Source organism: Periophthalmus magnuspinnatus, chromosome 11 (genome assembly GCF_009829125.3).
Source record: "Periophthalmus magnuspinnatus isolate fPerMag1 chromosome 11, fPerMag1.2.pri, whole genome shotgun sequence".
Classification (NCBI taxonomy): domain Eukaryota; kingdom Metazoa; phylum Chordata; class Actinopteri; order Gobiiformes; family Gobiidae; genus Periophthalmus; species Periophthalmus magnuspinnatus.
In genome coordinates, this window is record NC_047136.2 from 7,313,531 (window position 1) to 7,340,272 (window position 26,742).

The 26,742-nt window shown below is 42.6% G+C and overlaps 2 protein-coding genes across 3 annotated transcripts; one reads left to right on the forward strand and one right to left on the reverse strand.

Moving 5' to 3' along the window:
* Nucleotides 1–1,198: 1,198 nt before the first annotated feature.
* Nucleotides 1,199–6,660, forward strand: zftraf1 (zinc finger TRAF-type containing 1). Its single transcript, XM_033974809.2, has 7 exons — nt 1,199–1,703; nt 1,951–2,273; nt 3,047–3,141; nt 3,611–3,754; nt 4,477–4,688; nt 4,766–4,944; nt 5,195–6,660. Exons 2-7 carry the CDS (start codon nt 1,992–1,994, stop codon nt 5,405–5,407), a joined length of 1,125 nt encoding a protein of 374 aa, XP_033830700.1. The 5' UTR covers nt 1,199–1,703; nt 1,951–1,991; the 3' UTR covers nt 5,408–6,660.
* Nucleotides 6,661–7,326: 666 nt separating this feature from the next.
* On the reverse strand, nt 7,327–19,325 carry arpp21 (cAMP-regulated phosphoprotein, 21). 2 transcript variants are annotated; one of them, XM_033974808.2, is made up of 19 exons: nt 17,465–19,325; nt 13,247–13,385; nt 13,110–13,148; nt 12,949–13,008; nt 12,773–12,869; nt 12,471–12,609; nt 11,712–11,849; nt 11,528–11,627; nt 11,302–11,421; nt 11,182–11,219; nt 11,033–11,089; nt 10,590–10,774; nt 9,981–10,121; nt 9,516–9,625; nt 9,347–9,424; nt 9,085–9,243; nt 8,547–8,649; nt 7,881–7,981; nt 7,327–7,770 (listed from the first exon to the last, which is right to left on the reverse strand). In XM_033974808.2, exons 2-19 carry the CDS (start codon nt 13,382–13,384, stop codon nt 7,624–7,626), a joined length of 1,950 nt encoding a protein of 649 aa, XP_033830699.1. In that variant the 5' UTR covers nt 13,385; nt 17,465–19,325; the 3' UTR covers nt 7,327–7,623. The 2 variants fall into 2 exon arrangements, with proteins under 2 accessions (XP_033830699.1, XP_055081381.1); XM_055225406.1 differs by lacking the exon at nt 17,465–19,325 and adding an exon at nt 13,582–13,726.
* Between the last annotated feature and the right edge of the window lie 7,417 nt (nt 19,326–26,742).

Sequence of the window (26,742 nt, forward strand, 5' to 3'; positions counted from 1 at the left end):
CCACCCAGACCGTGAAACCAGACCAGAACTGAGACCTTAACTAAGCACCTCCCTGCATAGCTACCCCATCCTTCACAATGGCTCTGATTTCTTATTTGAGAATCTTGTACAGATGATGAGATATTCATCCAGACTGTGAATAATGTCTGATGATGAGGCTCCATGAATCACTGCTTATTTATCCCATTCATACTATATTCATGAGGTAATCAAGAAATCTGTAATTACTAAGCTATCCACAGTTTTATTATCAAGATTTGTAAATATTGAAATCCTGAAGAATGAAGCGCAAAGGGACTCAGAGTATTCAGTGTTATTTAAATGCATTTTATAATCTTGTAGAGTCTTGTCCAGTTGACATAACTGAATTTTTCTTTTACTATGGATCATACCTGGAATCTTGTAGAGAGTAATTTTCTTTCATTTTTAGCATAATGGCATTCTGCATATTTGTTTGCTATGTTTTTTTAGTTACAGCCAGTCACTATCTTGTTACATATTCATAAAGCAAATCTATAAGCTACCACATCATTTTAGCTCAAGTTAAAGTAGTATAACATTTCTTGCTATGTTTTTGCTTTTATGTGTTGTTATTTTTTCTATACCAGGAATATCTGTGCCTGCAAACTATGGATAATTTAAGAAAGTTATGGTGGCCCTCTCAGCAATATATTCTGCATAGCATTCCCCTTAGACCAAATAAGGCCTATCTGTCTGTCCAGTGGGAGTGGTTTAGCCGTGTCCCCTCTGATTGCAGCTGACACTCTGACATCCTGCTCCACCTACCCAAACACACATAACCCCCACGCTGCACATCTGAATGCACCCCACCCTGTCCTACAAGAGCCACGTGGAAAAAAAAACTATCTAATTGGTTTGGTTCCCGAGGCGAGAGAAGTCGTGACTCTCATTGATTTGCCTGTTGATGACGTATACTAACTTATTAACCTAACTTATTAACGTGAATTAAGCACAGGGACCCTTAACAGAATACTAGTAAAATGATGCAGGGGAAGGGAACTATTACAAGCTCAACCAAAACATCTGAAAACATCGAGTTTGTGGGTATCACATTCACTGAGCCCTGCTAAAGAATAAGCTTTGTACTGGCCTCCGTCTGTTGCAGGTCAGGTTTTAGTCACCTTTCATGTCCAGGCATATGCTGACCAAAGTTGACTGATGCGCATGCGCATTTTAAGGCTCTTTAAATACCCCAAGTCATCTGCCACAACAAAACATTCAGATGACTGCCAATCCACGGACAGGCCGTTGTAGCAGGTACACGGGGGTCAATAGACAGGGACGAAATATTGACATTTAAACACGAAACTTCACTTCGATCGAGAACGTGCCTGAGTAAAAACGCACTGACCCGGACTAAAGGCAGTGTAGGGTGAAGTCAGGGAGACAGATAGGAAAAAAAACAAAGATGGCTGTGTAGCCAAAGAGACGGGTCCCAACACAAGTGTCTCCGTCTAATCACCGACAGCCAGGGCTTGTTAGTCCCGGGGACCCGGGCAGCCAGGACCGAGCAGGGGCGTAGGTGAGCAGCGGAGCTGGGCCGTGGATGCACGTCTGTGTAATCTGCTGTCAGTGCGAATAACGGCGTCGAGAGCACATCAAGCCCAGTTGTTTTTGTTCTGCAAAGGGGAGGACTGCTCTGTTTGTCAACGCAGCTAGCCACATAGTCTGCTAGCCGCACTGTAAGTGATTAAAACTAGTTATAATTGCATAATTATGCAGGATCGTTGTTATTACGTTTGCACTTGGTGTCAGTGTTGTTCAATAATCGGCTTGTTGGGCTGAGTGTTGGTAGGCGGGGGTCAGCATTAATAATAAGTTAACTACATTCCTCTGTGACAGCGTTAGCATAGCCTGCTAACAGTTAGCTGTCAGCTGACTGTGGGCTACTGGTGAGCTAACTTGCTAATTTATGTTTTATGGGACCAGTTGCGACAGGTCCGTCAAAAGACTTTTAGACAGTATTCGCCATGTCGTCGCTGGAGGAGAGAGATGTGGGTGTTGTGGCCGCCCCTAGCTCCTCCTCAGCCGGACTGGGGGTCGTGGGGGCAGCGGTGGAGGCCGTAGCCGGGGTGGCAGCCATGCAGGAAGAGATCGGATCAAGGAGAGAGGGGCCCGAGCCTGACCCTGACGAGCCGCCTAAGAAGAAGGCCAAAGCGCCCGAAGGAGAGGCAGGGAAGCTGGAGGAGAGACTGTACTCAGTGCTATGCTGCACCGTGTGCCTAGATTTGCCCAAGGCGTCTGTTTACCAGGTAAATGTGTCAATCACAGTTTTTAACACAGTCCCTGAACATACCGCAGAAAACTCATTTCACATCATATTTCAGTCCCCCATGTGGCCCAATCCTTCTATCCATAAAAACAACCTGTTGCATTAACTGGCCAGCGTTTGTTATTTTTAGTCTTGACCATCCCACACAGGGCCAAGTGTTCACCACAAAGTGAGACAGAGGCAGGGGTGACACCTGACACACCCAGGCCAAGTGGCCAGCTGTGCTTGCGTCAGCTAATGACATTATACTGTGAATTATCCCCAAATAACCCAAGCAAAGGCATACTTCCTGCTGTTTCTAGTTTTTATTAAAACAAATATTTAGGAAAAATATTGATAAGCCCACACAGTAGTTTCTTTCAGGCCATTAACTTGTTACATACAGCTGTAACGTCACGTGACCATATTGTGACTTCAGTAAGTGCTGTTCTCCTCCTACCCTGATCCCATGACATGTAAAACGGTAATTAACATAATCTGAGAGTGTCAAACTCATTCAAACTACAAAGTTACATGTGCAATTGAACATGTAGCAATTCCCTCACACTTGGGTAAATGTTTTATATTGATTGAGTTGTTACATTACACAACTTCCTTCTCTAAAGAGGTAAAATGCCACTAAAGTCCATAAATACAGTTTTGGTTGGCTATACATTTTGGTTTGAATTGTTAGTTAATCACACAGCTACAGTAAATCTGCTCTGTTCTTATCTATTGTTGTGCATTTTCTAATTCTCTTTTTTGCCATCACAGTGCACAAATGGGCACCTGATGTGCGCAGGCTGCTTCATTCACCTTTTGGCAGATTCTCGTCTAAAGGAAGAACAGGCCACCTGTCCCAACTGCCGGTACGAATACTCATATCACAAATTAAATAACAAGGCACATTTTCCCAAGTCGAGTTTTGTAGCTACCCTGATTATCTTCATAGAGAAGGACTCAATGCTCTGTACTAATGTTCATGTGTTAACATTTTGCAAAAGGTACATTTCTTTACAAACTAAATACAAATAGTGTTACAATAGTGTTTGACACATCATGGTAAATTACTCTGCTTAATTTGAACAAATATTAGAACAAATACAGACTACAAATACAACATAGAAACAAATAGACTGACATATTACCATCAGCTACAGGTTTTGTTTTTACAGTATTTTACTTCACACATTAAGCCACATTGTATTGTTATTTGAGTTTTTCATTTGTTGAAGAAGGTGTGAAGTTACCTTTTGTCTAAAACTGATGGAAAAGTGCATGCCACAGATGCTGCCCATGTCAAAGCTGTGAGGTAAGGGCTGTGTTTGTGTGGTGTAGGTGTGAGATCAGCAAGAACCTGTGCTGCAGGAACCTGGCTGTGGAGAAGGCTGTCAGTGAGCTGCCGACAGAATGCACCTTCTGCCTCAAACAATTCCCCCGCTCCAGTTTAGAAAGGCACCAGAAGGAGGAGTGTCAAGACAGGTATGTGCCACCAACACCACACAAACACACAAGAACAACTATTACTGTAAGTTCTTAGCAGATGAAAGTGAAGCAGGTTTGTTAAGCAAAATAAACTTGTACACTTTTTTTTTATATATATATAAATTAATAAATTACTAGTTACCTTTGATAACACAGGCCACAGGTTCACAATGAAATGATGGGAAAGTGAAGAAAGCAGATCACAGAAACTTTTGAGTGTACATCATTATGGTCAATAATGGTATTTGTACAAGCAGAGGCTGTAGGTTGGTTTCTATAGTGACAGCTGATCCTGTACTGTTGCCATGAGAACTGTCATGGTGACAGGTGCATAGTACAGTTTTTGACCTAAAACTCCAGCTGATGAAGTGCTCTGTTATGATATCTACTATCTAGGTATGGCCAAAGAAATATACAAATATACCCATTTACTTATAGATAGAATGAATTATGAAACATTAGTTTAGAGTGTTACGACTCACTTCTTTTGTTCTTTGGAATTAGTTCTTGCACTCTTTTTATTTGCACAGTCTTAATTAGCCTTGCTTCACAACCTTGAATAATTATCACCTTTGATATTCTTAGAAACTTGTACTTATTACAAGTACATATCATGCATTCATTACAACACACTTCTGTGAGGGATCTAGTTGAGATGAGGCTATGTTTTCTCCTTCCTGTGGGCTGTCTTTAACGCAAACTTGCCATTATGTTGTCAGGGTGACACAGTGCAAGTACAAGAGGATTGGCTGCCCTTGGCAAGGTCCTTTTCATGAGTTGCCAGCACATGAGAGCGAGTGCTCCCACCCCACTAAGACTGGAACAGAGCTCATGGGAATCCTGGGAGAAATGGACCAGAACCACCGCAGAGACATGCAGCTGTACAACAGCATCTTCAGCCTGCTGTGCTATGAGAAAATTGGGTTTACAGGTAGAGTCCTGGTCCTGATTTAAAAGCTGAGATCACGCCACCTTGTGCCTAAATAACTTTGCTACATGTCTTCCCAGAGGTACAGTTCAGGCCGTACCGCACAGATGACTTCATCACTCGCCTATATTATGAAACGCCTCGCTTCACTGTCCTCAACCAGACCTGGGTACTGAAGGCCCGTGTCAACGACTCTGAGCGCAACCCCAACCTGTCCTGCAAGCGCACACTCTCTTTCCAGCTCATCCTCAAGAGCAAGGTACGCTGAAAAACACTCTCACTCCTTTGGTTTAACTAATTTTGGAAGGAGAGATTATTCCTCTATAAAAAATAAAGTTTCAGGTATAAATCATTGTTTGCTTTCTGGCAAAATTGTTTAATTACAAATTGGCTTTCTGTTCTCTAATCTAATTATCTAAACTAATTAAAGATATCCCCCAAACAAGCCCATATGTCCAGTTTCTTTCTCTTGTTGGCATTGAAGTGACAAAGTGTGTGTTGTTTTGTAGGTGAACTCTGCCCTAGAGTGCTCTTTCTTGTTGCTGAAGGGTCCTTACGATGATGTGCGGATCAAACCTGTCATTCATCACCACTGTTTCAGCAATGACGCCAATGAGACAGAATACGTCCTTCTGCCCATCTCCGACTCAGTGGAGTGCAACAAACTGCTGGCCGCCAAAAACATAAACTTGCGCCTCTTCATCTTCCAAGTCCAAAAATAAATGTGTGATTGAAGAAAAGAAGTAGGAGGAGGAAGATTTGTTTAAGGCAACAAGGAAAAGTGTTGAAAGGATAGAAAGATGCCACTGAACCACTTAATACCTCTTAACACCTACATAAATACACGCATTGTACACATGCTTTCATATCTACAAATGCACACCACTAATTTACACTTACCTCCTTGGTAGTGAGACCCCATGCTTTTGGGGGGGCTATGATGATATGCTACAGATGACTGGGCATTGATATGAGTGATGTGGGTCAAAATATAACAATATAAGGCTCAGGTGAGGGGCTCTTTGGGGCAAGAGAATGAGGGTTTTGTCGGGGTTGTTGATGGTTGATGTGCACCTGTTTGAAACCACAGCCAAAGGTAGCACTCGCCGACCAAAGCAGGATTTTTGCCTTGTGCACATGCTTTTTATATGTGACACTGAAACAAAAAACACTGCTTATGTTCAAATGTCCCAAAGACGATGGTGAAAAACTGGAGTGATCAAGCTGTGTTTTGGACATGTGAATGTACTGTGTGTCTGTGTCCTTTTGCTTTTTCACTCAAATCACATCCCTGTTTTTAAAACCATGTTTAATTCTGTTGTTGCCAAAGTGTTCCAAATCAGACTTTGTCAAAACAGATCTAGCCCTGTTGCTACTCACCCTTGACTTCATTTTCGAGAGGAGAGGTAGCCTGGCTGCTTCCATACTTTTTTTTTTTTATTATTTCTTTTTAGTTATGGTTTTATTTAATCTCTACACTAATGCTATTTTATTTCACTAAACCCTATGTATTTAAGTACCTGTGAAGAGTGTTTCCTTTTAGTTTGGTTTTTAATGTGTGGCTTGCTGACTGTTTTGTGTGAGAAAAAATGACTTTAACTGTGAGATTTTCATTTGGAACAGTACAATCCCTGGGTTTAGGGAGCTAACAACATAAAAAAAAAACTGTGATCATGGTATCCATCGGGCGTCGCAGTGGCCCTCTGGAGTCAAAAGCATTTTTGTAGAAGATCTGGTGTGCATGTCTGTGTGTATGGCAGATATGGTGGGTAAAGATTATAGTGTTAGATTTACTTGAACAAGAATTAAGAAGTTGTTACTTAAATAGATGATACTGTAATGCAGACTGATCTCTCTCCTCCTGACCTCTTCTTTTACTTCTGTGTTTTAATGCTTTGTCTCTATGCCAGTGGACTCACTCATCTCACTATGGCTGTACATGTGCCTTTTATTAAAGATCATGGAACCTGCAGAACTTATGTCTGTGTCTGAATAGAGACGTTTGAATAATAATAACAAGCCAATTACCAAGCTTCTCAATACTCTGCACTGTTGTCATTATGTATTCACTCCCCATCTTTAGGGTAAGATACTGCAGGAAGACTGATGTCATCTGCACCATCAATGCATCTGACCACCAGTTACACACATCATTCATACACAGGCAAGGTTACTGAAGTGTCTTGCGTAAGGACACAAAAACAGCATGTACTAGTCAAAGCTGGAATTGAACTGCCAAACTTTTGGTGGGCAAATTCACCAAATTGTTATCAGATATTATCCAGATACATCTAGTATGATCCAAGCAAATAAGTTAGAAGTCAAAAATCACATCTTATCAGTAGATTGTATTTTACTGTTTGTCAAATCAAAATACAAGCAAACAAACCTAGTTAAAGTTTATTTCTGTGATTTTAAATAGACTGCCTCAGACACTGATTTTAGGACAACTAAAACACCTTTTCTGACGTCTGCATTGACCTCTTTGGAGCATTAGGCGGCGCTATAGTCACATTCACATAAAGTCATTGAAGTTTCATAAATGAACATGGTCACGTTACATTAAAAATAAACGTGACTATAATATGATTTGAAAATGATTTAACATGAGGAGACAAATGAAAAAGACCAGGAGACATGATGATATATAAATGTGGTTGTCAGTTCAGCCACAACACTTTATTCTATTAACACAGTGCATTTCCTTAAAACTCAATATATAATTTAATATCAATATAAAACTCCATTTGTGGGTATAAATAATGCATCCAATACAGCAGCTCTTATATAACTTATATATAACTTTGGTACAGTATGTGCGTGGGTCTGTCTCTGGTACAAGCTTAATACATGTTAGCGGTAAACCTCTTCTTCTTGAGCAACCTCAAGAAGAAGAGCAAACGTCAAAAAAGGCACCTTCGTGTGTGTAGTTTATTCATCAGTACTGCGCACTCCAGGCCGGGGCGTTCAGGTTGGTGCAGGAGACGGGGTGGCAGGTTCCGTGGTGGGGCGGTGGAGGCACACAGCAATACCCCCCCTCTGTACCCATAACTTTACTTTGGGGATATGACACTGGCACGCCTCCCTGCAGAGAGACAGAGCGTGTGAGACATCAGGACATTGGTGCTAACAAGCTCCTTCACAACAGTTTTTTTACACAGAGCTCAGATCAGAACAAGGGAATAGCACCTTTACCTGAACCAGGGCATAATGATGAGAGGCCAATGAGGTGTAGCTCCCCATCACTGCGTGGGGTGCGGAGGTCTGCTGCACCCCCACAGTGGGAGCATAGCCAGCTGCAAATAAAAATAGGTCATTTATATTTATTTGAATAGCTCTAGATTAAATACACTGAATGGTTTGAGGGGTCATCAAGATATAACCACAGAGAGCAAAGGGCATGTTTTATATTTAAGACTGTATAAACTTTCTATTTTACTAAGCTGAATGTTTGTTTCAGTACTTTGCAAATATGATACAGCTATTGATTTGTTCCATTCATTTTGGGCCTTATTTGAGGACAATGGAGTAATGAAATGAGACATCTGAAAATTCAATAGATTTGATACTGAAACCCACAAGAGATAATTTTTAGTTGTTGTATATATGTGCTGTGTAATCCACAAAGAGAGTAATACCTATCCTATACTTTGGAACAAAAGATTGGTCTAGTTTTAACAATGTTGTATGAATTGTCTTTGTCAGGAGGAGTTCTACTAAGACGAGTAGAAGCAGCAGGAAAAGAGACCGGTTCACTGTGAGACCTTGAGACCACATCTCTGACAGTGTAACGGCCCCCTCCTCTACTGCTGTGCTCTGAGGCGAGTGATGTAATGTAACACAGAGAGGCACTAAATTTACCTGTTGGATGTGCAGTTTGGCTCGCAACGTGGGGGCCAGGGGAGCCTGGGCGGCAACTGTGCTCGGATGAGGTGGGGTATTGGTTGTAATAATAAAAAGGCACCTAGAAGGGAAGCATTTGAAATTTGAAATATAATCTCTAATGGTAACATTACCTGGTCATATTAAGTATGATACCTTCAGACTAACAGAGTCTTGAAGGTGAATTTAAATAACATTTCCTCTTGTTCCAATTGGGGGTATTGGTTGATTGGGCCAATTCCAGTTGAAAACATTTTTAATTACCATAATATGTTCTAAATTACAAGCGTATATAGAGAATTTAAAAAGTGAGGACTTTCAACTGTTTATTAACCGTAGTTTGGGGTGGACTATATTTTAATGTAGAAAATGACTTATTATAATCCTTGACAAATCATGGCGCACATCTATAGTTTTGCAGCCCACATACAAAATTGTGAGGACTCTCCTTTCAGCTTTCAAAGTGACTATGACCTTTTTTGTACTGTCTGTATTTAAAAAGTGGGTGAGTGTGTACCTGAGGTGAAGGCTGGCAGTAGTTGGGAGGGTTGGGGAGTGATGGAGGGGGCGGAGCTGCATAGACATAACCCTGAGTGGGAGGGTACATGGATGGGGCTTCAGTGTTTGACTGACAGCTCACCGCCACATGAGCGAACTTAGACGAGAGATCTTTAATCTGTGTGTGGATAAAACAGGTCAGCACACAGTAGGAAGCCAATAAGAAGACATGCAAGCACAACATGGACAAGCAGTTTAAATTAATACAGTTTAACACATACAGTGGAGGAGTAGGGCTGTGACGGCGTGACAGGTAACATCTGTGGAGTCGTGTATGAGACAGACGAGTACTGTAGCATCTGGACAAGGTATGGAGATAGAGATAAGACCTCACAGTAATATGCAACACTGGCAGCATTTTGTATCCAACATGAGTTTGTGTAGTGGTACCTGCTGTTGGGGAGCTGAGCCCTGGAGCTGTGCCTGGCTCCTGATTGGCTGCTGGCTGTCAGGAGGGTTGTAGACCGCGCGGGTCCCATCTGGGTTGAGAAAAGGTTGTCCTGAGGAAAAAACACAAGTTAGGCTAAAGCACTATTTTCCAAACAGGGGGTCACTGCAGATGGCAAAAATGTAAAACCTACAAGCTGTTACGATACTATACAGTGCTATTAACAAAACTACTGTTAGAGACGTCTTGTAAAACAACTAAAAAAGAGGATTAACAAAAGTGTGATGCTGTAATGTATGAAAATGATTGTTACAATAAAAATAATAAAAGTCATGCATAATCTATAAATGACAATTAGCAAGTGGGATCAAGCTCACAAACATAACCTATTGGGGCAATATTTACTTTGTTTTAACATTAAACATCTACAGCTCATTGAAAGGTAATTGTCAGTATAGATGGAGTACCAGTGTGAGGGTTGACCAAGATGCATCCTGGAGGTATTCCGTTCTCCATGATGTAGGTTGTGTTAGGAGCCTGTTCCTCCATGATGGGAGGGGGAGAGGGGTGTTGGCCACTGGGAGGCAGTCTGACAAGAGTGATGGAGCCTGGAAGAACAGGATGGAGATGAGGAAATGGGACAAATGTTCAAATGAAAACGGACAGAATACATCTTTATTAACGCTGCGCAGGACATTGGAAACATCATTACGTTATTATACAGAATTCCTCCTGTCTTTGCTATAACATATCTGTTTTTCTGATGTGATGAGGCTTCGAGGTGTTGTGTGAAAATTTACAGCTAGGGTGTGAAAATTCATGAATCGAGTTCAATTTTCACACCAAAAGACTTCCACTGCTTTTCACTAATTAGATGGTACTGAATCAGGAGCAGGCATGATTTATACAGAGCGATAATCCCAAGTGGGGTGTAAAAATACGCTCGCTCTCACGCAGGTACGTAAATGAGTGAGGAGTCTTGTGAACAGTGACTACATTTGCACCTTAAAGGTGAGACAAGGGAGTGTTAAGGAGTCTATCAGTTATATTCTGATCTAAGTTTACAAAAAATGCACCATGTGTGTCCCAGCTGCTGTTGGCAGTTTGCCGAGGTTTGGTGGTGGGGCTTGACCACTGGTAGGAGGAATCGGAGTCGGTGCTGCTCCAAGGTCGAGGGTCGCTGCTATAGCGACAGTCGGTGTCAAAGCTGCTTTGTCCGCTGCTGCCAGTCCAGCTGGAGCCCGAATTGTCACGGCTTCCTCTGTGGAGTACATGGAAAATTACCATAATCATTTTTATTCTGCCGACATCTATGCAACAATAAACATGGCACAGAATATTCCACAAGACTGTTACAGAAATGCAGGTTTAGCACTGTGGCAGTTGACAGTGAAGTACAGTGAAAATAAATATACGACACAAAACTAGGTCCTTTCTGCATTCAGCTGCTCTGTGAGTCTGTTACGGGCTGACCGGATTAAGATGATAAATGGCTGTGCATAGGTGCAGACTAGTCTACCTGAAGAGCCGCCTTCTCCTCTGGGTCTCCGCATATGGATTGTACTCCTCCACAGCCCTGCACAGGCGCACAGACATATATTAATGCTCTCATCTAAATATAATAAGCTGAAAAAGTGCCTGACGAGCACACTCTGCAGGCAAGGTTACCTGGTTTCTGTATGGACGGTCTCCTGGGTGCTCTGCGGCTGGAAAAGCACAGCTGACATATTAGAAACTCTCTTGGCTTTACCACATAATACATATATATTTGCCTCCTCTAGGACTTACCTCTGAGTTGACATTTGGAAGTTGGTTGAAAATTCGGTCTCGAACTCTTTGGTACTCCTCTTCTCGCTCCTCCATTGACTTACTTTGCCTTTCTCGTAACGGGTGAAGCCGGGGCTGTATCTGTGAAGCACCAACAGGTCAACATGCTGATAGGGCTGGATCAATGTTAATTATTGTAGAAAGTCCACAGAGACTGAGGGCTTGAGAAAGTAAAGGACAGGCTGACCTGGTCATCTAAGCTGCTGTCTCGCTTCAAAATAACCTTCCATCTGTGCGTTTCGTCCCGCTTGTCTTCTTGTACTTCATCCAAAAAGCGGTGCTCTGGTCTGTAATACAGCAATGATGCCCACTTAATTAGTTCATATCACAAAACACTATAAAAATATAAAACAGCAAAGACAAATCCTTACATGCGTGTGCTACTGGTCTTGTTAATTATGACACATTTTCCGGTCTGGTCGACATTATGCTCCATGCCAAAGTAGGCTGCCACCCGATGAACCAGCATGCGGTGGAAAGACGACATGGGGGGAAACCTCTTAAAGGGGCTAAAGGGAAATTAAAAAATAATAAGAAAGTAACAGTAGTTTATATACATAGTTGTACTGACAATAGAATATTATTTTTGGTGTAGTAAATTAAATAATAGACCATTTTTGGACCTGCATAATGTCTTTTTTTTTTTTTTTTTTACAGTAAATAACACCTGGCAATACTCAGGGTTGCAATGAAATAAATATGAAAAACAGATTTAACTTCTCTGTAACTCATTATAAATTCTAACCCATTAGGGAGGAACGTTATACAAAGCACTTTACATTGATGTCTACTATTAACAAGTGTACATGCTCAGAGGGAAAAACAAACACATTATAAAGGGAATCAGAAGCAAAGACTTTTTATTCTTTCTCTACAAAGCTAATTTATCAGCCTTCATTGTTCTAGAGTAGACCCCATGGTTAAAATGCTCTAACTAATCCAAAACGTCTAGAATATAGTGTTTTGGGCCTCATGTTGGCTCAAATCCAGTTAATAGGTAGACTTGCATAACTGGTCAGATATGTTGAGTACCATACTAAATAAGCTGTATGTGCAGAACTGTGATGTATGGGGTGAAAAACCCATTTGAATTAGCATAAAATCAATGGGTTTCATGTACAGATACAGACCTATTGCTGGTGATGAAGTTGATCATGTCTTGCTCCAGTTCAAGCAGAATCATGCGCTCCCTGGGGTTATTGTTTAGCGTATCAACAATGAACTGGTGTAGGTCTATGCCCGTGCAGTCTGTGTACTCTGCACTAGACTCTGAGAAGAAACGCAAAAATGTCTTACAGGGTCATAAAATAAAACTGCAATATTAAACATCCCTGGAGGTCTTAATCTAAAAGGTGGTGCTGCTATTCAAACTTATTACATTTTATTTGTCTCCTTGCCTATCCTTTCTGAGATCGCAATTACACACACACACCTTTGGACAGTGAGGTTTTCTTTGGATCTTGGTCTTGTGATTTGTCCAAACTTTTGTCATTGTCATTGCTGCAGGAGATGTTGTCCTCTGGAGTTATCTGTACAAAAAGAGTTATCCAAGTTTTGTAATAACAATTATGAATGGAAAAATTGCAGTAACATCTATTGTGTTGGTACCTCTTCGACTGGGGGCGACTCCTCACAAACAGCTGTACTCCGCATCAACTTCCCTTTGGCCTGAAATTTGCACAGAAGTAAGCAGTATTATGAATTCATAAACATGTACAATCGATACTCAGTGAGAATGAATAATGCGATGCAGAATTACTTTAGCTTACCTTGACTTTTTTCTTTGGTTGCACCTGGTTACAGTGTTTCTGTGGCGGAGTATATCATTTGTTATAAAGTTAGCAGGAGGTGTAGAGAAAAGGTTGCATAATTTGGTTATGCAGTTCGATTTATTAATTTGGCTTACATTGAAGTTGAGCTTCTTGCATTTACGTGAACATTCCCCTTCGTCCCGTTTAGCGAGGATTGGCAACGGGGAGGACTGCTCGGTGACATCACATGGCGTCATGGCAAAGACATCTGAATTGTCCAGGACTTCAGTCATTCTTCAAATAAAAATGAACAAAAAGATGCAACAAATTATTAATTTTGCTGTTACTGTGAGAATTGCTATTTTCAATTAAACTAAATTAATTTTAATATTAATTCAGTAGTAATTATCATTTAATATTGAAGAACTTTTAATAACTAGGCAAAGTACATACATATTCTTGATATCCATTCCCTGATTGTGCTCCGTACCTAACTGATGCTGTTTGTTAGCAAGCCTCAAAGGTGAATAATGAGGTCATATATCCCATGATCCCACAAGGCAGCCAGAAACGCAATTATCCTCTCGACTCGCCTCTGCCGTCCCTTCCTCTGTTGACTCTTTATTCCTTTGCTCTTTCCCAATCACCAGTAGAGACTTTAGTGGTCAATGTGAGGCACACAAGGCAAACATGTGAGCCAGCTGCTGCAGTCGTTTAAAATGACATAAAGAGGCTAATTTGTGCGCTTGTGTGTTCAAGTCTGTCTAGGCCTCACAAATGCTTCCTGGCTTTACAGTTAATTGGTGCTTAGCGTGTACTGCTGCATGTACTGCTAGCTGGGCATTTTGGGTGGGGGGCCTCTGCTTATTGGCAGTACTTGTCTATTTACATGAATGCAACACATGTGCACTGAGTGTATGTGTTTGAGCATGTCAAAGAGCTTTTCTTAGAAACAGCAGCTGCGGGGAGTATCATCCGATCCACCGGCAAATATATTCCCAGAATGCCAAGCTGAGGCTCTGATCTGTGCGGTGAGAGTATTGCGGAGACCAAAGACGCGCACACATGAGAGGAAGTGGCATTCCTGCATCTCGTCCAAAGGGCCAACTGCGCTCAGCAGGGACACAGGGCGCTGTATAGCACCGAGCTCTGGGGACACTTATTCTCATAACACCTGGGACTGATAACCATGTTACCAAGCATCCTCCGAGCTTGTTATTTAACACCTGACTGGAGATAACAGCACTTTTACAAAAATAACACATCCCCGTCTGCCCTGGCATCGCAGGGACTTCTTCAAGACAAAACACAACAGATGCAATTTCAAGAATCATCTCAGCATGGCAGAGGGACAATCTGGCTATGAAAGAAAACAGCACAGTATTTAAGCTCTTTAATTGCTGTTTACAGAGTAATATGTGGTTGTGTAAAGGCCACAGGGGTGTTGTATCACTGTGTCCATTATACAGCAAATAAATGATGCTGGTTTGAATCTTTGCAGCAGATTAATCATATAGTGACAGCTTCTTCAGTTAATTACAGGAAGGTCCATGGCTTTCCGCAGTCAGACAATGACATGCCTCTGTCTGATGAAGATAAAGCAAGTGTGATATCTTTTCAATGGCCATCAAAATGAACTTAAAATTAATTATGATCATTAATTCTCAATTTTACTTGATCATATTTCTGTAATTTGCCCGTCTTCATGCAGCCTGGAGTAGATAAAAGAATAGATTTTAATTTTTAATGCTGGTCATAACATCTGACCTTACTTTGAAATGTGCAATATGCATTGGAGAAAACCTCCAAACAAAGACTATGCCCTCTTAATGCACCGTGGTTCTGCCTCAGAGCTGACATTCACTGTTTGACAGAAGCAGCTGGGGGTCTGTGCTTGTGTCGTAGAGTGGTGGTCTGTTGCAGTCCCAGGACTGCACACACACACTCTACAGTACATAATAACACAGGACTTCCCCACATGCATCGTTGGTATTTCCACCCCTGCTGTGATGTACTTTACCCAGCTCCACCACAGCTACGGCTGCGGCTGACCCCTCCAGCTTGTCTGCTTTCGGGTGAAGCACCAAGAAGAAAATAAGAGGAAGTGTGATGTTTTTTAGTGTGACTGCTCTGCAATAACAGTGAGAAAATGACACAATAAGACTGAGAGGTGAGAGAATGAGAGCGAACAGGTGCACTACAGAGGAAACAAGATGAATGGAGTCTTAGGCAGAGCAGGAGGAGAGAGAATCTGTGGGGACTTAAAGGTGAACAGAGGTGGAGGAAGACGATGCAAGAGTGGAAGAATTAGTGATAGAGTGGATTGCAGTTCTCTGGGCTTTTCAGCCAACGGCCGTGAAGAGGGGATTTGAGTAAAGCTACCAGTTTTTGAGCTGAGTGCTGCAGAAGCGGCAGGCCGCCCGGGGAGAAGGTGTGACACGATCATTAGCGCGTGACGGATGGTGGCGGGAGGCAGGGAGCGCCAGTACCCGCTACATCATCATCCATCTGCTGCTCTCCTCTAAGCCCCAGCCTTGGAGACACTCGCTCACCAGGATGCCTTTCTTCTCCAGCCAAAGCTGCCTGGCTCATCCACACTGACCAACCAGGCCACTGGGACAATGTCCAAACACTACTCAGATGATTGACCATTGTCGCTAAACCAAGTCAGATTAGGTCTTTAAATCAAGTCCAATCCACATCTTAGTAAAACACTTCAATTAGGGCAAGCCTGAGCACTATCACTCTGTTAATATGCTTTATTTTAGGCCCTCCTGCATAGAAGACACAAGAAAAATATCTTCTAAAAAATGTTCAGAGCACCAAAAATGTGACAGCATATAGCCACTTTGAGTGCAATTGTGAGGCTGCATCTGATATAAAGAGAAGATTTCACTATTCCCCCCTCAGCTTGGAGCTCATTAGGAAATGATTCAGTGAGATTTAAACCTGGAGAGCAGGTCTCTTTGGTGTAAAATGATTATTGAGTCTTGAGGCAGACACAGCAGAGCCGCTGCGTTTATCCATAATCTGCACAGGCTGTGCCCCTAAGCCTGTAATTGGCTGCTTTTCTCTCTTTCTATAGGGGCATTTCTTCTTAACAGGTTTTTGCTCATAAATGTACTCCACCTGTGTAAGCATCCTTCTCTTTCCAGACAAACTACATCTGGTGTGCTTCCTTCTGCAGGATAGTTTAAATATGAGGGCACACTACATTATTCTTTTAAAGATGAGCAGAAAAGCAAAAGTAGGCTGCACATTTAGGTTACATTGTCCTTTGAGTCATCGGCACCTGAGCAGGGAGAGCAGCCACTTTACCGAAGTGACTTGTGGGTGGGATGCTGTGAAGTCTGCAGCAGATGAACCCAAACGGGGACAAACCACACACATAACACTGCCAAACCCACAAACAAGCAGATACAACGCGTCTGCGGTCTGCACAGGTGTCTTCAGCATCATTGCCCCACATTGAAAGATAACGGGACGGGCCCGGGGCTGGGGGCTGGCTCGCCCCTCTGCAGTCCCTCTGCTGGTGGGAGACGCGTGTGTCGCATTACTTTGACCCGGGCTTAGTTGAAACACACCGGCTATTTTTACATGGGGCAGTTGCACCTCCTGCTCCGGCACTTCACTGCGCTGTCAGCTGCTTACAAGAGCAGGGGAGAGGGGAAAACCAGACAACCGCAGCAAAATGTGCTCAAACTGACAAAAACACAGAGGGAAAGACAACTAAAAGCCAATTAAAGTGGTAAATAACACTCTCGGGCATCCACGGCAATAAACCATGAAGCAGCAGCAATATACAAGACTTTAATTTCCACGAAACATTAAACACAACAGCCTTATCAAGTAGTACCACTGAGACGAGACATCTAATACCTCCCAAATGTCTATAGTTGGCCTGAAACTTGTGTTTATCTGTCACAGACAAACTGATGTGCGATCATTTCTTTTCAGACTTGTCACCAAACTCACCTTCTGTTATTGCCCAGTACAAGCGCATCCTGCTCAATATGGAGCTCACAACTACACTAACCACTTCAATTAGCCATCTTGCCTAGCAATATATTCATTTGTGTCATTCTATTCAATTCAATGACAAAATAATGACACACAAATGTAAGTTTTTGCCTGTTCCACCTGAGCGGCCGTTATCTCCATGGACACGGTGCGGACGGTTAACGTTAGCTCGTTAAACAGTTAGTAAATCAGTTAATCCAATAAAATCTAGAAACATCACTGATTGACAATAAGTCAGTGATGTGTTAATAGAAGTTTAGAACAAGAAGCAGCATCTGGACAAAGAGTTGAAGTCTCTCAGTGCGGCGGGAACCACACAGTGAAAGGGAAAGTGCCAGTGTCCCGGTCCTTACCGTGAAGCGTTTACGTGCGCCGCGGGCTGATGTCGGGGAGGTGTCCGTGTGCCGCTGGCTGATGTCGGTGATGTGTCCGGCTGATCGGCGGTGTTACTCGGTGCCGGCTGGTGTTGACTGTGCGCCCCGGTGCTCCTCCTCCGCCTTTTGCCTGTCTCTGAGCAGGAGGAGCTCTGAACCCTGATCCACGCGCCGACACCAAACCCGGCCCCCGTCCAGCCCACTGCCGCTCTGTGCCGGCCCAGTTCCTGTCTCACTGTAGTAACCTGCCACTAGCCTTCCTTCAGTATTTTTGTTTTTATTTTACTCACAATAATTAACTAGTTTTACTTCAGAACAAGGTCAGTCTTCAGAACAAGGGCAGAAGAAATAATACAATAAGAAAAGCCAAGGTGAATAGTAGTCACTCAGTATGGTCTACAGTAGCCTATTTTATCTTATAGGCGCCATTTCAGGGAGTTTTGGCCATTCAAATGATAGAATATTCTGTTTTGATTTGTTTATTGCTATGGTAACAGTCCCACATAAACTCCATGGATATAATTTTATCTTGGCTGAGGCTGAGCTCATTGAATTAGGCCGACATAGGGTGAGGCGGAGAGGTTCACCCAGGCCAAACCACCCACAGTGTCACAGTTTCAGCTCTGACCAGTGCCTGGTGTTGTGTCCTTAGGCAAGATAGCAAAAGACAAAGTTTAAATCTGTCAACTGGACAGATCGTTGTAGAAGTGAAGACGTTTTGCTGCTTCTTCAGTTCTGGTCATATTACTGGTGGACACTGCCTTATATCTATCTGAAGGGAGGCGTTAACTACACTGAAACTGTAAACAGCTATCGTCTCCAGTTTCAGCCTTTAAAGGTCCTATTCAACCTTTAATGGCCCTACTATTGTTCTAGTTTGTTTGTTTTGTTTGCTTTGCTTAGGCGAGATACTTCACCCACCATTCCTGTAGTGTGCACGTTTGTGTGAGTGATTGGTGGTGACCGCAAGGCCCATAGCCACAGATTCTCATCCACTTTTTAGTCAGTCTACCTCAAGGCAGTTGTAGCAGTAGTAAGCTGAATTTACCATCAATGAGTATCAATAATGAATAATACATTGAATTATAAATTGAGTTTATAATACCACCATTATAGATCTAGAATAGCTATTAAGTCTGTTTCAGCTTAACTCACTGGAGCTATGGACAAAAAGATGGGTGAATTATTTTTACTTTTCCAGTTGTGTTATTGGGCAAGGACAACTCACACTCAGCATAAATGTTTAGACTAGTTAGTTGGGTCCAAAACAGCTGCCATCTAAGCCCGCTTGGCAAATTTTCAACAACAATTTTCAACCACAACGTGAAGTTAACTACTAATTTGGCACACTGGCAGCCAGTGGACATGAAGGTCATGGAAGGGCCAAGGAACTGTCCTGTATGCTTGTTCAAATTTGTAAAAGCCATATTTCTACAGCTATACAATGATTCAGAAATGAGTAATTTAACAACTGGAATGAGGCTACAGCAAATTAGCCCGTGTGTTTGATACAGAAGTCACAGCATAACTTCTGAGTTACAATGAAAAGAACAATAGCTTAAAGCAAGGTTTGGCTTACAACTCATTATTAAGTTGAACAACAGGAACACTGCAATCTGTGTTCAGACTGCCGCCATTTCAAGTGGTGAGAAAATTTGGCAGCACTTTCTGTTTCATTTTGAAGTAATGATATCTTGACTTCCTATTTCTTAAACCTCCTTTCGTAACAACCAACATGGTGAGCCAGTAAATGAAGATATTAGAGGAGATTATAGTAAAGCAATGAGCAGATTTTCATTAATCCCAGACATATTTTCAGTTCAAATTAATTCAGAAACTCCATTATTCAAAGAGAGAATTACACAAGATAAAAGATCTCTCTATGATAAATGCAGTCTGCAGAGAGTAGAGACAAAAGCCCTGCTCCACAGTTTCACACGTTCTCTTTTTGTTTCTAACCTGCTTTAACCATCCTGTCCTATAACACACTAATGCGAAAAAGATTATAGACAGACCTGATATTAAAAAACAAAGTAATATCACTGAAGCCTATTACTATTTACCAAATGAAACTTGTAAATGTCAAACTATGAACATATTGCTGGCAGACTGAAACCACCAAGTAAAGAGAAGAGGGGAGGATGTGCGTCACCCAGAGTCTCCAAGTATTGCTCTGCACGTGTCTGCTTTCTTTCTTACAGTAGAGTACGCAGTTCATCCCTGTGTTACTGGTGTTTTAATGACATTGCTACCTATTGTGGATGTAAAAATATTAGCATAAACTGCAGAGAAAAATGTCTGGAGCGCGTAGCCACAAGCACACCTGCTGCGTGTTGGCAGTATGGTTGGCATGCGAGGCAGAGCGGACAGAGACACAGAGGCGAGCGTGTGTGTTCGTGTGTGTCTGTGTGCGTGCGTATGTGTGTGTGTGTGTGGATGGGGCTTGTTACATGAACACCGCTCATTAGAAAGTGCACAGCTGACTGTTTGTGTGTCATACTGTTACATCAGTTCCTCGTCGTGGTGGACTGGTGTCAGTTTAAAGGGCCTTACTGGAAGTGAGATTATGATACTGGCTCTAGTAAGGTAAGAGAGGAAACAAAGGCTTTTTAGGAAATAAAACAAATGCTGTAGTTTGAATACAAAAAACAATGAAATAATTATATGACAACATCTAGATAAACAGTATAAACATGAAGTACAAAATGTGAATAATTATAATAATGATTGTAGGTTAAAATTAGGGTAGGTACTGTTAAAATTAAATTCAAATTGACCAAGAGCTAAACCGTGGTTATATGCCAGTGCTGGGCCAATCTAAACAAACATATGAGAAGTAAAAAAAGTAGACTGGGTTCATAAAAAAAAAACAAACAAAAAAAAAAAACAGAAGATGGCCCAGTGAAATATCTGATTTAGCAAATCACATAAACCAAAATGATTCTAACCACAATAAATTGTAAACAATATCTCTGGTGCTGACGTGCATCTAGAGCTCTCCAGCACATAAGACTGGAAGAGCAGGGTTTTAATTTGATTACCAACATGGGACTATCTGGTTTTGTTTACCATTACATCACCCCTCCAAAGCCACTTATTACTCATGTGGACATAGCTATCTGCTTTGATCAGTGAGCGCCAACGTCAGCCTGTGCAAGTGTGTACACGAGATCCAGTGACACCTCAACAAGTGAGGCTTATACATATTAATGTCCCCCTCATGAATATTCAGTGGGCTGCCTATGAATATTTAAACTATGATGGAGCATGTGGCCTGGTGACTAGACAGCTACAGACAAGAAACAGACAAATAGACCTCCTCATTTGCTTCTTCAAGAGGCCATGCAGCAGTGCACTCCTTTGCTTTTAGGGCGCATAAATCCTAATTAAGAGCACAGCAGCACTTGACGCTGTATAATTATGACCCATACAAATCCGCACCAAAGTCTTGTAACAGCAGGAATAGCTGGCTGTGTCTTCCACATTGGTTTTATATGGTCATTGTGTAAGATATCCCCAAAATAGAGCACAGTCAAGTCTGCATCACAACAGGGTTTACATTAGAATCATATCCGGCTATTCTTATTGGCTGGATTCGAAGTCGCTGTAGTTTGAGAATTTGCTTACAAATCTGTATAGTCACTTGAACTGAAAGAGGATTTGGGACACTATAAATGATTTCACACAAAATTACCATCCTAATTAGAACTGTCAGGGAGTGATTGATTTCCTATGTGCAGCAGATACTGAGTCTATTATCCATATCCTCTTGCCAGCTCTCTGTGCTGTTGTCTGGAGGGGTACCTGAAAGTGTACAAAACTGTGGTGCAACCCCCTGGGGAGAGATGCTGATGGATTTAGATATGGTGCGTCAGCAAGTCAGAATTACCAAACTATGAGCGCAGAGAGGAATAATAGAACAGTTAATATGTGGGGTGGGCTATAAACTAAAACTGTGGAAGGAGAATGCATTTGTATGAAGGAAAAAAGCTCTACCTGACCGCTACAGAGTTTATTTTCAGATCAATGGCAGTGAGTCACTATGGATCATCTGTGAATATACGTGCACACATTCAGAGATCCAGCTAAGGTCCAGACCCTGAAGAAATTGTGTGAAAATGATGTGCCTACCTCCACAAATAGAGAATAAGAAATATAAGAAAACGCATGACGAAGGTGAGAAGGTGCAACAGTTAAGTGAAAAGATGTCGCCTGTGTGGGTTTGTGGTCTATACCGGATGTTTGACTCTCCCCTCCTCTGCTTGTCTCTGCATATGTCTCTATAGGCTGTGGGTGTGTAATAAACTACTCCTTTTTCCAGCTAAACGTTGCCTTTTCCATTGCCATCTCCACTCTCCCCCAGCTCTCAATCCTTCTCATGTTTTTCTACACATGTTGTTTTTTTCCTGTTATCGCAAGTTTGACAGGTCTTCAGAGAGAGATTTGCAGAGGGAAAGAAATCAAACAATCTCCTCAATTAAACAGCCCACACTCGCACATGTCTGAACCCTATACCATCTTCATCAGCTGTCGCGCGTTTTCATCTCCTCAGTCACAGACACCTTTGCTCGCAAGTTGAAAACACACTGCTTACAACAAAAGACAAAGAAAACCATTTAGCTTTGAAGAACTGAACGCCGCAACGAGCTTTTAAGGTTTATTTGCATCTGGAGGAGGGAGGCTCTGCTTTTGCCCATAAAAGAACTTTCAGTTTGTCTGAAAATTTGTAAAGTCTACATGGTGGCCGCTAATAAAAGGACATTAGTGGGGTTGTTTATGTTTTGAAACTTAATACATTTCAATAAGCAAGCGAAAAGAAAACAGCTGTTGGGATTTAACTGTACAAAAATGATTTATCTAATGTGAGAAGTAAAGGATCTGGCTCTGGTGCATGTTCAAAATATTTACACACCACTGAGTCATCTTGAAATTGTATCACTAGACTTTAGACATAACTTTGCAGCGGTGTAATTTTACTGGTTAAATTAGTTCAGAGTGCATTTACATTGAACTTGAACCACAAAGCCCTGCATACAACTGAAATACACACCAAAACAAATCATATGTTCCTTTCTGAAAATGGACAGGTGGAGTTGAGTGATGATCCAAAAGCTATTACCAGCCTGACCAAAACCTGTCTCATACCCAGTTCTTCCAAGAAAATATTACTTTCTATAAAAGAATTGGCCTTTTGTCTATGGAATGGCAAATTATATCCACCTTGGTCAGCCTAAATTATAATCATTTTAATCAAGAGAAGGTAAGTGTGGTGAGTTGAAAGGATTTGAAGCCATAGGTTTAAAGTGACTAATCTCAAACAAATGATAATAATTTGTTCAACATTTTATTTATTTAAAAAAAACAGTGGACCTCCCATAAACTCATACCCCTGCCATCTAATGAAATCAAATAGTTAGCCCGGATAAAGGACACTTGGATGGTCTGGGATGGTCAGACTAAACAGTGTTGTGATGGTGCACTGCAGCATACCTGGAGGGCTGGGACCTGTTGATGCAATCAGTGGAGGCTGTGTGGAGTTTTCTCTTCATCTGTCTTCTCTGCACTTGCCTGTCATCCGCTCTCACAGTTCCTCACTTGGAGCTTTCCTCCCACAAAACCATCCTGCCACCTCTCCTGTCCTGTCCTCTCCGCTTTTCCCTCATTATGTACAACACTGTGGAAAGAATTTTTTAGGAGCTAGGGACACATATTTCCAGAGTCATACACAATGGCTCATTACCCTGTTTTAGTCCGTTTCCCCAATGCACCAATTAAATCCATTTTCTTTAAACTACATCTGGCCTATATAAATTTTTAGTGCCGTCCAACCCCTTGCAATTACAAACAGATAAAAGTTCTGCATTGCTCTCCAAATTTGCATCAATATTGCCTCTCTATCTCCATATCCTCCTCCGACATCACCACGAACTCAATCACTGCTGCAAGACTATCTCTTCTAATTCTCTTAATCATTCCCACCATTCATCACGCCCTCTTTGCGCGCTTCCCGACTCCCACCCGGGTATCAATGACCTGGAAGCAGCGGAGCCCCTTCGCTCAGCCGTGGGCACCGCGGCCATAAGCGGAGTCGCAGGGCTATTTATATTTGTTCCTAATGAGGTGAGATTTCTCTACGCCATAGCAACGGTCTCTATGGATACCCTGCACTTGGATACCAGATCCCATTCTGCTTTAAATGTCTTATTATGGGCTCCGTCTTCCCCCCTTGTGTATCGCAGCCTAATTAATTCTGAATTATCGCTGGGTGAACGGTGCCCAAATGCCCTCAAATTCCCACTGAGCTGACAGCATCAACGCAGGTTTACATGAAGAACACATCCCAGGTCCAGCGGTCAATTTGCGGCATCAAGAAGATCAATAGCAAAGCACTTAGGCGCGTAACCTGATGCACAACTCACTACTCTAAAGTGCCTAGAAGAAGGGAGCAGAGACCTCTACAGGTGCGCTCATTACTTGATCTAAAACGCGCACTGGAAGCATCTGTTTTACTCACGGCGCAGGCTGGTGATGGGTGCGTTATTGATCAGGCTGGGGGGGAAAGTGAGGAGCGGGTTGAAGCGCGTAGTATACACGGGGGCACCGCAGCTCCGATCATTAGAGGGGATCTCAGAGTTGGGGTCACGCAGGTGCAGAGACCCAACATCTCATTTCCTGCCACAGAGCGAGACAGGCACTCAATAACGCGACCGAGCAACTTCACAGGAAAGCCACACAGCCCTAGTGCCTTTGTATTTACAGTAAGACTTGAAAATATTCCTTACTTTCCCTCAATGACAGACGCGCTCAGACAGCAGTGCGCGCGTGTACTCGCATAGGTGTGCGCACAAATATACACGCGCTGACAGGTGCTGCATTGTTATGGCATGTCCAACTCTGGCAGCTTGTTTTCCTCAGACCTCTCACCCGCGCGTGGTGACTCACAGACGAGAAGATGAAAGGAGAGCCACGAGCACGAGGGGCAGGAGAGAGGGGCGTCCACTGACAGGAGGGGGACAGTGGGGCCGTGGACACTTTTAGCTCAAGAAGGTTAAGTAAATCATATCATTAATGCTATGTAAAGAGATTGCTTTGACCTCTACTTCGGCTGTGCGCGCGCCTGGCCTTTGTCCTAGTGAAGCAGGTGGCAGCAATGACGTCTGTCTCCTTCCCAGCAGCGTCTGAGCGCGCGCGCATACACACACACAAACACAGGCACGCACAAACATGCTCACCATTCTCGCTCTCACCACTCTCCCCTGTCATTCCCACAAGATACTATCGTTAAAACGCACTCATCATATCGGGTGGCCACCGTTTTGGCACGCTTTACGCACAAACACGCAAAGAAAAAGATGCCCACGCAGCTCTCTCACGCACAAATCAGTGGATGGACAAGATTATACAAGCGGAACCTGACAGAGGGAACAAGTAACTAAAAAGGGAAACACGAAAAATAAAAACGCTTATTTGCCTGCGTTGTATAAGTGCGTTTCATCTTCCCACTCTCGCCTATACCCTCACCCACACAGGTTATAATGCCAGGCCTCTATCTTAGCAACACAAACATGGCTGTGATGTGAAGGAATATTGCAGTAGAGTTTTTCATAATCTCTTCCTCTCCACGCCCACACACGCGCGCGTAGTCGGGGGAGAGCGCGGGATGGGGGTAAAAGAAAATGAAAAGAGGAGAGGTGAAGGGGGTGAGAGAGTGCTCGTGAGTACCAGGAGGTAGTTGTTATAGTAACTGCGTCTAAACCTGTCAATCAAAGTTATTTCAGGAATCTTGCTTTATATGGTGGAGAAATTACAACAGAAACAAACACATGTACCAGAGCCAAGGAATCTGGTGGTAAAACAACCAAACAACCAATGCGCATCACATCCACATCACATTTCTTCAACTTTTCATCACAGTGTGGTTTTAAAAGTATGACGAGACAAGACAAGAATAAATAAGTATTGATCCAGGGTTGACTAAGAAGAATATACAAAATAAAGCTCAGAAGTGTTGATGGTAACAGAGAGTGGGAGTAGAAATAGTGTAGGCACCAATATGGCTGAATGCTGAGTTTGGAGGAGCGCGCATTAGGCAGAACGTAATTAATACCTGTCACTGCGGTGGTCTGTTTTGTGCCTTTATCCGGTTTCAGACCAATTAAAATATGACACTCCTCCTGGTGCAGAATGTCTTGTTAAAATTAAGTACCCAAGACACACGGACACCTTTGATAAACACATCCACAGCAACAATTGGCTTTGGCAGGGATAGAGATAAGAAGACCAGGGGTGAATGTTACTGGTGGAGTGTGCATGTTGTCATTTCCAGTATACTGTATTGTTTTAAGTCATTAAAAGTGTGTGCGCTTTTTGGAGGTTGGGGTCTGTATAATAATTAACAGCAAGACAATGCACCCTAATATTGAAGACTATAGTAGGGACTGTGCTATGGGGGTAATGATTTGAGAGGTTTATGAGATAGTGATCAGTGCTGACAAGTTATACATGATTTGTGGTGGGGAAATAGTCAACTGGAGAGAGCGGGTGAGAAATTGAGACAGGTGGCATAAAGAAAGCACAACACGATGAAGGGTGTTGATGGAAAAGAAAACAAAGCGCTAAGGGAGAATGTGATAGAAATATGGTGGTGTGTTTTTTTTTTAAGCATTGGGATGATAAGAAGAGGGGAAAAACGCAGAGAGGTGGAGAGAGTGATGGATGCAGGCAGGGGACCAGCAGCGTTCTGCCAACATCTCCATGCATCCTTCCAGACATCACACTGCGCTACCATCTGCTTCAGCCTCTGCCACGTACACACACGTACACACACATACACACCCCTACACACACGTGCGCACGCTTACACACACACAGGCACACACGGGACACACAGGCGCACAATGCAAAAAGGAGGAGATACGTGAATCATTAGCGTCTCCCAGCACTGAATAAATATCTGGGGATGAAATCTTGTCTGCAAGGAAAATCACCTGCGGGGAAATACGATTGGATGAGATCACGACCTCAATGAAACGCAATTTGCATGTCATCTAAATGGGATCTGGCCCGGATGCACGGGAGGTCAAGAGGGGTCCGATTAGTCGAGTAGGACGACTCACTTCCCATCCAATTGGCTACAAAGACGAGTGATAGTGGCAGGTTGAGTGGTGGTCCTAGAGGGAGCTGCAGGACTGCCCTCTTCTGGACACTTCTCAAATATTCACAATTTAAACCTAAAACTGAAGACAAACAAATAGTGA

Coding starts and splice junctions, on each gene's coding strand:
- arpp21 (XM_033974808.2), bottom strand. CDS start 13,384: ATGACTGAAGTCCTGGACAATTCAGATGTCTTTGCCATGACGCCATGT. Junction 12,870..12,948: donor AGTCGCCCCCAGTCGAAGAG/GTACCAACACAA, acceptor CTTTTTGTACAG/ATAACTCCAGAGGACAACAT. Junction 9,425..9,515: donor GCTCAGCTCCCCAACAGCAG/GTACCACTACAC, acceptor TACCTTGTCCAG/ATGCTACAGTACTCGTCTGT.
- zftraf1 (XM_033974809.2), top strand. CDS start 1,992: ATGTCGTCGCTGGAGGAGAGAGATGTGGGTGTTGTGGCCGCCCCTAGC. Junction 3,755..4,476: donor AAGGAGGAGTGTCAAGACAG/GTATGTGCCACC, acceptor TTATGTTGTCAG/GGTGACACAGTGCAAGTACA. Junction 4,689..4,765: donor TGAGAAAATTGGGTTTACAG/GTAGAGTCCTGG, acceptor ATGTCTTCCCAG/AGGTACAGTTCAGGCCGTAC.